General features: G+C 35.2%; 1 protein-coding gene across 2 annotated transcripts; it reads left to right on the top strand.

Annotated features, from left to right (window-relative positions):
- Positions 1–259: 259 nt before the first annotated feature.
- Positions 260–11,470, top strand: prokr2.L (prokineticin receptor 2 L homeolog). 2 transcript variants are annotated; one of them, XM_041562628.1, is made up of 3 exons: positions 260–434; positions 5,461–6,082; positions 10,327–11,470. In XM_041562628.1, exons 2-3 carry the CDS (start codon positions 5,637–5,639, stop codon positions 11,021–11,023), a joined length of 1,143 nt encoding a protein of 380 aa, XP_041418562.1. In that variant the 5' UTR covers positions 260–434; positions 5,461–5,636; the 3' UTR covers positions 11,024–11,470. The 2 variants fall into 2 exon arrangements, with proteins under 2 accessions (XP_041418562.1, XP_018118292.1); XM_018262803.2 differs by having other exon boundaries at positions 5,466–6,082.
- Positions 11,471–12,501: the final 1,031 nt, after the last annotated feature.

A 12,501-nucleotide genomic window follows, 5' to 3' on the forward strand; every position in this document is an offset into this window, starting at 1 on the left:
CACATATAATAATATGCCTACATTTAATAATATGCCTACATTTATTAATATGCCTACATTTATTAATGTGCCTACATTTAATAATGTGCCTACATTTATGTTTTCAAAGTGAATGAAAGACGGAACACATTTCACACATTACACAGCTGTTTCCAAATTCAGCCAGCAGGTGGCAGCATCATATTCAGCTGAAAAGCACAATGGGATATAAAGCATGATTGTAAAGGGAGGTGCATGAGTTTCTCAAGATACAGGAGCTGAATTACAGGGGAAACCACACACACTGCCTGCATTGCTGGCAAGTGAGAGAAGCTGAATAAGAGAGTAGCACCTCCAAAGACGTATGGAAAAAATGAAAGCATTCAGTTTATTTAATACAGCCGTTTGATTTCTTCAGCCGCAGAACCATGCTCCGCAATGACTACAGAGGAAAGGTAAAGTATTTGTCTTCTTTATATTCAAATGTTAAAAGTGTCCAGTTATTATATTGTCTATTATCTTTCTATAGGTCCGTGCCTGCTCATGCTTACAGTTAACTGCATCCCATATAGTTATCCAAACCCAAACTAAAAATTCAATATTCCATCAAACACATTTACTCTTTCTATTTATATACATTACAGTTCATTATCTGTTTGGTAGAATTTTCTCAAAGATTTTGATTCGTACCATGCTCTGCCTTTTGATCACCTGGTGGAAGTGAAAATGACTTTAAATACACTGGAAATTACAAAGCACTTTATTTTTGGGGTTTTATGCAAATCTGGTGTTTAAAGTAGAATCTTTTGATCTGTACAGTAGCTACAAATGCTTGGATGGTAATTCTCAATTCAGAAAGTTCGATTTATGGGGCAATAACAGTTAATGCGTGTTTCCATCGCATTTCTCTTTTTTTATGGCTTGTGCAAATACCATTAACCCGCTAAAAAAATCAATGACCAATCTTGTACTGGATTGTTTTTGCTTGTGTTTAATGGCTTGACGTTTCCCATTCAGAAAGTTGCTTTTCATTTGTTGAGTTGAAAGAATCGTCTCGGTGCCTTTTTACGCTTCTGTTATATTTTGTTCTGGTGAAATGCAGCATATACAGGTATGGGTCCCGTTATCTAAAATGCTCGGGACCTGGGGTTTTCCGGATAACCGATCTTTCTGCAATTTGGATCTTCTTACCTTAAGTCTACTAAAATATAATTTAAACATAAAACTCAATAGGGTTGTTTTGCCTCCAATAAAGATTAAGTATATCTTAGTTGGGATCAAGTATAAGCTACTGTTTTATTATTAAGGAGAAAAAAATTAATTTAAATAAAATGTCTATGGGAGACAGACTTTCCGTAAATCAGAGCTTTCTGGATAACGGGTTTTCAGATAACAAATCCCATACCTTTAGTACAGTAGAATGGCACTTCTGCATGCAGATAATATTACAATACTGTGTCCCTAAAATGATTAAATTATGCTGTCAAAGAAATTATCTATCATTTTTGACATTTTCAGCATGCTGGGTGGCTTGAAATGCCAAATGTACTGGTATTAATAGACTCTATATTAGTCACAGAAGATGCTGGAATTAATTTCCTTGCATGAGAAATGTCAGTCAATAAGATTCTCCTGTGCAACTTACCCAAAAATGAAAAAAAAGGAGAAAACAGTGCATTGAAAATATAGTTACTAGTTTGTATGGGACCTGTTATCCGGAATACTTGGGAACGGGTATTTTTCCAGATAAGGGATCTTTCTGTAATTTGGATCTCCATACTGAAGTCTGCTAAAAATCATTTAGGCATTAAATAAATCCAATAGGATTGTTTTCCCACCAATAAGGAGTCATTATATCTTATTTGGGATCAAGTACAAGCTACTGTTTTGTTAATACAGGTATGGGATCTGTTATCCAGAATGCTCAGGACCGGAGGTTTCTGGATAAGGGATATTTCTTAATTTGGATCTCCATACCTTAAGGGGGTTATTTACTAAACTCCAAATGCAAAAATCCTGAAAAATTCATGATTTTTTAATAAAATCTGACTTTTCAAAAATCACAAATTTTTCAGTATTTATTAAACTCCAAGGATGGAAAAATCAGAATCAGAAAATTCGGCATCTCAGACCTGTCGAGGTTGCATATAAGTCAATGGGAGAAGTCCCAATGATTTTTTAAAGTTTGCTGAGTTTCGTGCAATACCCCAAAGTTTTCGGCGTTTTAGGGCAAAAATCATAAGAAATAAGTTTTCGGGTGAAAAATCCAAAACAACTTGAAAATCTGATTTTTTTTTACCAAGAAAGCAAATTTTTGGGAAAATGTAATAATAAATAAGCGTAAAAAACCCTAGTGGATTTGGTCGGAGTTTGTAGCAGGTGAGATTAAATCGAACTTTGATAAATAACCCCCTAAGTCTACTAGAAAATCATGTAAACATTAAATAAACCCATTAGGCTGGTTTTTACTTCCAATAAGGATTAATTATATCTTAGTTTGGATCAATTAAAAGCTACTGTTTTATTATTACAGAGAAAAGGGTAATCATTTGTAAACATTAGAATAAAAGGGGAGCTTTCTGGATAACGTGTTTCCGATAATAATGGATAATAATATTTTTTTAACATTTTGAATTGTTTGATTAAAATGGAATCTATGGGAGATGACCTTCCCGTAATTCAGAGCTCTCTGGATAACAGGTTTCCGGATAACGGATCCCATGCCCGTCTACTTATATGGCTTCCATTTAGTGATCCCATTACCTTATTCCTATAGCTTGTGGTTCGCAAATGCTTCACTTGGGGGAATAAACTGAAATAGTCTTATCTTTCCCATCAACCTTCTGCAGCAAACTCAATCATATAAATCAACATTGGCAGATCTCCTCCTGTACATTATATCTCTTAGGTACACTGTCAGGTTGGATAGTCCAGAAGTTAAAAGGACACATGCGGTCAATAAAAAACAAAAATGTAAATGATTGCACCATTACAAGTACAAACAGGTACAGTGGACTGAGCGCAGCAGAATTGCAAGATCAAAGACGTCTCATGCTCGAGAGAACAGCAGATGCAGCCATAATGTTATGCTACGATTATGTCTTGCAATATATCATGTTCTCTGAGTCCTACAGGCATTTTTTAATTAAATAAATCAGTCCCCGGCAAGTGGTAAAATGAATGTTTGTCATATAATGACCCCTGTGTAAATGCTATTAACTAGAAAAGATTTTATATACAAGGTCCCTCGGTAAAATAATACTCACCAATGGGTTCACTACGTCAGTGACACCTGAAGAGGTTAAATCTGTGCAGGTAATAGAAACTACAGCCAAGAATTAGATCCCAAATAAGCTACGGTCCACTTGTTCACACACCATTGACTTGTGCTGGAAGGGAAAAGCAGCAATTTGTATTCAAAGCTTAGTGATTTCCTACAAGCCGTTTGCTTTGCTTTCTGTTTAACAACCTATGTATAGCACATTCCTAGGGCACAGTTTTACAACTACAAAATAAGTTTGTCTTTATTTATAGAACAATTCTTACAGCTTCTCCAGCAAACTTTGAGTACAAACACAGGAATGGGACCTGTTTTCCAGAATGCTTTCTGGATAAGAATCTTTCTGTAATTTGGATCTCCATACCTTAAATCTACCAAAATATAATTTAAACATTAAATAAACTTATTAGGATTGTTTTGCCCCCGATAAGAATTAATTATATTTTAGTTTCGACCGAGAACAAGGTGCTGTTTTATTATTACAGATAAAAGGAAATAATTTTAAAAAATTTTAATTATTTTTTTATTAAAGGGGTTCTTCGCCTTTAAATTAATTTTTAGTATGATGTTTGAGAGTGATATTCTGAGACAATTTGCAATTGGTTTTCATTTTTTACTCTTTGTGTTTTTCGAGTTATTTAGCTTTTTATTCAGCAGCTCTCTAGTTTGTAATTTCAGCAATCTGGTTGCTAGGGTCCACATTACCCTATCAATCATACACTGATTTGAATAAGAGACTGGAAATGGAATACGAGAGGGTCTGAACAGAAAGATGAGCAATAAAAAGTAGCATATGATTTTAGTTTACACGTTTTACATAGTTTACATACCACAATTAGCAGTGATTTGACTGAGCTGTATAAGAAAATCATAAAGAATGTAATTTGTGATATTCATAGTCTGCTAAGAAATAATTGAAAACAATTGTTGCAGCTATAAGATAATAACAATTGTTAAAAATGAAAATAAAGTGTTTTAAAAAAAAAGTAGCAATAACAATGCATTTGTAGCCTTATAGAGAAATTGTTTTTTTAGATGGGGTCAGTGACCCCCATTTGAAAGTAGGAAAAAGCCAGAATGTATCCTAAAACTATAAAAAAAATATATATATATAATGACGACCAATTGAACAGTTGGCTAGAACTGGCTATTCTATAACATGTTAAATGTTAAAGGTGAACCATCCCTTTAAAATGGTTTGGAACTTTCTGGATAACAGGTTTCCAGATAACGGATGCCATACCTGTACTAGAATTATGTTGGTCTATAGTAATATGCAGTAACATTATGTATGATTAATATGGGAGTTTGGCAAGTCTGACAAAGAATTAGAAATAGCCATTTGTCTCTTTGTTAAAGGAGAATTCAACCCTAAAGTTAAAAAAACCCCTACCCTACATAGACCCCCCTCCCTCCAGCCTACCCCGGGCAAATGCCCCCTAACGTTTTACTTACCCCTCGGTGCAGATCCAGGCATCGGACTTCACGGGCGCCATCTTCTTCTCTTCTAAATCTTTGGAATGAGACCGGCATGGCGGTGCATGCGCAGTTGGAGCACTCTACTGCTTCTCGACAACTGCGCATTCGCTGAAACTCACGAAAATTGCAGAAATGCCGGTCTTATTCCGAAGACTACCGAAGCGGTGAAGATGGTGCTTATGAACTCAGTTACCTGAATCTGTACCGAGGGCTAAGTAAAACGTTAGGGGCATTTACCCGGGGTAACACTTAGGCTGGGGGGAGGAGGAAGGGAGGGGGTCTATGTAGAGTAGGGAGGTAGGGGTTAGGGTTGAATTCTCCCTTAAGTAGACACATTTGTATGAAGAAACCAGTTGTTCTGCCTGTTGTAAAGACTAATTTGTTAAGTCCAGGATAAAGAGGACACGGTGGATGGCGTCACCTTGCTTAAAATCTAACGTGGCATGATCAAAGTGCTAAATAAACTCCATATGGTTGCTAGGAAACTATTACATTCTGATTGACCTTGGTACCATCGTTGAATTTTATAAACAGTAAAAGTAGTGTTTTTCATTATCTCTACAGATTTTGGACATAAAAGTACATTGCTGCTGATTTATTTGAGATTTTGAATACTTTTTTTTTGGAGGGTTTAAAACAGATGCACCAATTTGGGAAGGGAGCTGGGTAAGTATATATAATTAGCAAGTTTATTGACTGATCAGAATGCTAATTTGTTTCAGCACAGACTTGGACCAGGAAATGTTTACATTCCAACTCTTACGATACAGACTGAAGAAATGACTTGGCTTGGAAAGGCTCCGTTCCTGTATTCTGGTGCTGGAATCACAAGAAGTTCCATTTGGTGAGCACACTTGGGACTCGTCATTTCAAAAGGCTGCATCTTGAAGTACTAGCCATGGCTTTCAATAACCTGGGGGCGATGTATAGTCTGGACGAAGATTTCTATGCAAGAAACTTTACTTATCCGTTTAACATCAACTACAGCGATTATGAGTTTGACGATGATGATGTCACCAAGACAAGGACATTTTACGCGGCAAAGATAGTGATTGGAGTGGCCCTTGTGTGCATCATGCTGATCTGTGGCATCGGAAACTTTATTTTTATTGCTGCCCTGGCTCGATATAAGAAATTGAGAAACTTAACAAACTTGCTGATTGCCAACCTGGCCATTTCGGATTTTATAGTAGCCATTGTGTGCTGCCCATTCGAAATGGACTATTATGTCGTGAAGCAGCTGTCCTGGGAGCACGGGCACATCCTATGTGCGTCTGTAAATTACTTAAGAACCGTGTCTCTTTATGTTTCTACAAATGCACTGCTGGCAATTGCAGTTGACAGGTAAGATTTACTTTCATTTGGTTTTGAATAGTCTAGGCTATTAACTGTATTGACTGTATGTTGGCTGCTAGAAATGTTGGAGGATGGGAAGCAAAAATTTCTTACACTTTCGGGTGTATTTATCCAAACCTGAAATAGGGAAATGTTTCAGGGTTTTTTTCTTCAAAAACAAAATTTGTCAAAAACAGTCCTTCCAGAATTTTTTTAAATAAAATTTGTTGATCTTACTATATTATTTTCACATGAATATTTTTTTTCACCAAACAGTAACCCAATCTGATGTTAACCATTTTGTCATTTTTGAAATTTTCTAATAAACGTTTTTTGTTTGTCAAAAAAAACTCTTTTGTACTGAACAGAAAAATACGAAATTTTCTAAGAAAATTATTTTTGGATGTAAGTAGTGACATGGAACTTTGGTGCAGTAACAGGTTTTGATTAACAGGCCCCTTATAGTATACATCTTGAAATGTATAATTACTTGCAGAAAATTGATCACCGTTCATCATTATATATACATTTTTCAATGTACAGGTGTGGGACCTGTTATATGTCTTTCCGTAATTTGGATCTCCTTCTAAAAATAATTTCTACAATAAATAAACACAATAGGATTGTTATGCCTCCAATAACGATTCACTCTTAGTTAGGATCAATTACAAGGTACTGTTTTATTAATATAGAAAAAAAAGGAAATTGTTTTTAAAAATGTGAATTATTTGATTAAAATGGAGCCTTCCAGTAATCTGGTGTTTTCTGGATAGTGGGTTTCCGGATAAAGGATCCCATACCTGTATTAGCAGGAAAGAGAATTCCTTGATGTACAATTTATTTTGCTTCTGAGAAATAATACAACTTATTCATGTGATATATTTGTTTTTTTTAAACCAATAATAAATCAATAGTTGATAAAATACATTAAAGTGTTCATATGACAAGAAACATAAATAATACAATGCAGCATCAGTGATGACCCCCCTTCTGACTGAATTACCATTACAGATAGAATGTGGCATGAAGGCAAACAGAAATGATTATGATCCCAGTTGGTGAAGACTACAAATCAATTCATGTCACATATTCTTTATTTTACTGCGTGCAAGGAAATATAGTTAGGGCTAAGCAGCAAAGACAGCTAGTAATGAAATCATTCAGTCTAACCACAGCAGATTTTTAAACCCAAATAAAACAACTGCAACAGCAAAACAAAATAAATCTATGTAATAGTAATCACTAATCATGCAGATTATAATAAAGGTTTCCAAATATATGTCTTATCTACAAATCTGTATTTGGCTTCCATTCAATAACATCCTATATTGTAGTTAAATAGAAATCGAGGACCGACCATCTATAAACAACTAGTAATTTAAGAGCACCTGATGAACTAAAAGTTGATTGGGCAGAGAAAGCTAACAATCAGCCTTTGTCCCAATGTGATTCGCCATTGTTGTGGCAAAAAGTTGGCCACCATGAAGTGTGACATTGCTCTTATTGGAACTAATTCCAGTATAAAAACACATTATTAAAATCCTTCATTCCTGCCTGCAATGTACAGTGGGGATTAATTTTTCAGTTGGCTGTTAGAGCCCACTGCTGCTGAGCTCTAACACCCCATTCAGCAGAATCCTCAATGTAGATGAACTGACACCGGTGTCAGGAAAGCATTGATACATGACAAAATATCACCCTGCTGGAAATTCTTCCGCATTTTTATTTCAACATAAATGAATTATCTGAAATATAAATTAAGGCATTATAAATGAATCGGAAATTATGGACCCTCACACTCATACAAATTGATAAGAAATAATAAATAACAACTTATCTTTTAACACCAACCACAGATTATTCCAAGCTTTCATGGGGACAATAACCCCTGTACAATTAAACAGTAACTAGAAATTTGTTTCCCTGAGGTTCTAGACAGTGTAACTGCAAACAACTCTAAAAATATCTAAACACAAAGTTGCCAAAAAATAAATCTTCTGAGAATGTGATTTAGTATCCTGGAGTTTTATAAAATGGACTGTATACAGGTAGCCATTGTAAATCAATTTGTTTAATAATCTGAGACTAAAAAGATGATTATGGTCATTTTTGCACCGTACCTAGCAGAATGGATGGGGATTTTGGTACAGGTATAGGATCCCTTATCCGGAAACCCGATATCCAGAAAGCTCCAAATTACGGAATGGCTGTCTCCCATAGACTCCATTTTATCTGAATAATCCAAATTTTCAAAAATGATTTCCCTTTTCTCTGTAATAATAAAACAGTAGCTTGTACTTGACCCAAACTAAGATATAATTAATCCTTATTGGAAGCAAATCCAGCCTATTGGGTTTATTTAATGTTTAAATGAATTTCTAGTAGACTTAAGGCATGAAGACCCAAATTACGGAAAGATCCGTTATCCGGAAAACCCCAGGTCCCGAGCATTCTGGATAACAGGTCCCATACCTGTTTTTCATATTCAGTTGGCACCATGAAAACTACTGCTTTTAACTGGAGGCTCAGCAGCTGAAAGAACCTAACCAGGTTTTGTAATAAAATACACTAAATTTGCCCAGGAGCAGTAACTCACAGCAAGGTAGCATTTACTGGTCACCATCTTAATGGTTGCCATGGTTTACTGCTCCTGGGTACATTTTTATTACATATGGAGGCAAGTGATGTAGGAGGTTGGAAAAATGCAGACTACACTAAACTGAAGAGCTGTATAAGATCAACCTGTGGCAAGGTAGACTACCCTTTGCTGATCAGGTACTGGCAGGGGTCCATAAAATGAGTCATGAGTAGGAGCTCATGGGTTTGAAAAATGAATGGGCCTATAATAGATACAAAGGAAATAGGGACAGAATGGCAGGATGGCTGATCCATAGATAGCTCATCAGGAGCTCATCTCAAGTGCAACTGTTTTGTGCCGAGTAGAATGGTTAGAATGGTAGTGGAGATTATTTATTAGACACAAGAATGAGAAATTAGAAATACTATAGAAGGTATACAAATGAGCAAAATAGCAAAATATTGGGATGTAGTGTTGGAGGGGTATAGAATACATTAAAGTGAAGACCAAAAGTCAAGAATGTAAATTACTTTGAGCTTGAATTAATGGCCCTGAATAATCATTTGCAAATGGTTTTGCTGAAATAAGGCTTTTGAAGTCACATAGTTGGACAGTAAATATTTAAAAATATACAATCTTTTGAAAAGACTGGTGAAAAAAATTGTCGTTGGATATCATCTGAAACCTACTATAAAAGAAGAATACAGAAAGAATGTTTGCAATTTAGAACTATACAAACTCTCAAATGATTGCTTTTTCTTGCTTTCAAACAGGCTTTTTTTTTGTTGTTGTTTTGGGGTGGGGAAACACTTACTTACAAATTAGTGGATTAAAGAAAACACATAGGTACATTTGAGATGAAAGAAGACAAAAGTGTGTACACATAGTTATACAGACCTATCAGGAAGCTACTGTATTTGAAGGTCTGTTGAAAATTCACATTGACATTTATGTCCTGGAGATTGTCATTATTCATTGTTATCATCAAGAGTTGTCTTCCTGGATTTTGAAAAGGTTTTTAATACAATTCCATAATACATTTGATTTCTAAACTATGGCCTTTTGGCGGCACTGGAGCTATTTTTACATGGATAGAGAAATGGCTGAAAGGTCATGAACAAAGAGTAGTTGTCTGTGGTTCATTCTTCAAACTGTACCCAATGAAAAAAGGGGCACATACAGTAAGACTAGAACATAAATGCACTCACCAAGTCAAAATGGTGGTCCAGATGCACCAGCAACAAACCCCTTGCATAGGGAGCGGTAATTTATAAAACTGCAAAACATGGCCATTCAGGCACTCAAAGGATTAAAGAGAAGTAAAAACAAAAAACTCTTTATTCAAAGATAACATACAAATATATTGCGGATGGCTGTAATTGAACTTAGGACCCAAGCAGTACATTCCAGCAATACCAACCATTCTCTGCCTTTGTGTTGCCCATATTTAATATTTCACTGTGATTAATATTAAAACCAGTCATTAAATACAGATGCTTGCTTAATTGTACTTCACATACCTATACATATATCTAGTTTGACAGTTAAAAGACTCCAACTCCAACTATTGGTAATTTAATGATGTATTTTTAATACTGTGGTTAATTTTAATGAGGTTTCCTTTAATGCACTGAACAATTTCAGCAGTTTTAATGCTGGGTTTAATATTTTTCAGGTATTTGGCAATTGTTCATCCCTTAAAGCCTCGAATGAATTATCAAACTGCTTCATTCCTAATTGGGTCTGTTTGGATTGTCTCCTTGCTCATTGCCATACCCTCAGCTTACTTTGCAACAGAATCGGTGCTCTTCATGGTAAAAAGCCAAGAAAAGATTTTCTGCGGACAGATTTGGCCAGTCGACCAACAGATTTATTATAAATCCTATTTTCTGTTTATTTTTGCCATTGAATTTGTCGGCCCGGTCCTAACGATGACATTATGCTACGCCAGGATCTCCAGAGAACTTTGGTTCAAGACTGTACCTGGTTTTCAGACTGAGCAAATCCGGAAACGACTGCGCTGCCGTAGAAAGACAGTGTTGGTGTTGATGTGCATCCTCACAGCTTATGTTCTTTGCTGGGCTCCTTTTTATGGATTTGCCATTGTTCGGGATTTTTTTCCAACAATTTTTGTCAAAGAGAAGCATTACCTTTCCGCCTTCTACATCGTGGAGTGCATTGCAATGAGCAACAGCATGATCAACACCATGTGTTTTGTGACAGTTAAAAATAATACCATGAAATACTTCAAGAAGATTATGCTTTTGAGGTGGCGGTCCACATACAGTGGAAGTAAAGGCAGCGCTGAATTAGATCTAAAAACCAGTGGGGTGCCTGTTACTGAAGAAGTAGATTGCATCAGGTTGAAATAAATATTTAAATATAGAAGCGTGTGTAATATATTTTCATTCCTTATTTAATCTGATTTACAGTAACATTTTAAAAAGATATTATGATGTATTAAAAAAAAATCCCAGGGTAATATTTAATTGCCACTATACCTTCATTTTTCTCATTTTAACTCTCTATTTTTCTATTAAAACTATGAGGATGAAGGTGTAATTATTCTTCTGTTACCTCCATTCCTTCCAGTTTTTATTAAGGTTCTACTTGTTTGCCTTTCCTGAGCTTTCATTGTCTATTGTCCTGGTTGACCACCAACATCCTTATAATCTCCAACAGCTTTCTTATGTATAGTTATTAAAGAGGGGGTGAAGTCCAACAGGACAAGAGGCACAATCTAGCTATAATGAGGGTGTGATTCAACAGGAGGTCATGACCAGTCAAATGAGTTTGTAAATTCAATCCTTCATAGTATCCATAAGCTTTTTTCTATAAATCATACAAAAAATTACAATAATATGATGTCATAATAGTTTTTGCTGAACTTAGAAAATGTTCTACTGAAAATGCTAGGAATACTGTAGTCTCTAAAACAGATACATAGAGATAGAGTAGTTGATTTACAAATCATTACTCTTGGTTATTATTGGTTAGCCATGCAGAATAGGATACAAACTGAAAAAGTACAAGAAAAGAAAAGTCACGAAAATTTCAACTTTTTCATGTTGTCATACAATCACTACAACCTTTTCATATTGCTCAAAAGCCAGCGTCCAAACCCCCCGAAAACTTCTAAAAGCACGAATAAAAGATAGATCTTCCAGTTGTAAAAGAGCTATCTACCATTGACTTCTACATAATTTGACAGGTTTTAGCTGGAGTATTTTCAGATTTGGAATTTTTGCACTTTTGTCACATAATGAATTGCAACTTTTTCCCCCACAACTTTATTGGATTTTTGGCATCGAAAATCCCAATGTGAAAAAGTTGTGGCTTAATAAATCAGCCCCTAAGTATTTAAGGCGATGTAAGCTGCTTTTAAATACAAGGTTCTGAGATATGTGTATTGAGTAGAATGTTATATATTTTCTATGGTGTGTATACACATATTATAAAAATGTATTGACATTTCTGTCACAAACCTTTATTTTCCACTTGAGTCTTTTCTCTTTGCTGTACATTAAAAACTGCCATTTTCTCTCTGCACCCACAAGATAAAATAAAGTAGTAAAGTGCATGATAATTACACTAGATATTTTCTTATCTAATTTATGTAAACGTCACATTTTATTTACTATTTGCATTATTTGCATATGATTAAAAAAATACCTTTAGGCCCTTAATAAGATAAAATATTTAATGCAATGCAATAAGTTGTTGTGTGTTCTATCTTTATATATTGTTTGCAGCATTTAGTGCATGAACGTGTGTCAGTGTGCGAGTTCTGTGAATTAGATTTGTTCAACAGAGATGGAAAAGAGGAATAGCTTGGAAATGATAGATGTAT

The sequence above is a fragment of the Xenopus laevis genome, chromosome 5L (assembly GCF_017654675.1).
Source record: "Xenopus laevis strain J_2021 chromosome 5L, Xenopus_laevis_v10.1, whole genome shotgun sequence".
NCBI classification, from domain to species: Eukaryota; Metazoa; Chordata; class Amphibia; order Anura; family Pipidae; genus Xenopus; species Xenopus laevis.

Bases quoted from the DNA above. Each gene is read 5' to 3' on its own strand.
- prokr2.L (XM_041562628.1), top strand. From the start codon at position 5,637: ATGGCTTTCAATAACCTGGGGGCGATGTATAGTCTGGACGAAGATTTC. The intron at 6,083-10,326 runs GTAAGATTTACT...AATATTTTTCAG, and splicing joins CTGGCAATTGCAGTTGACAG to GTATTTGGCAATTGTTCATC.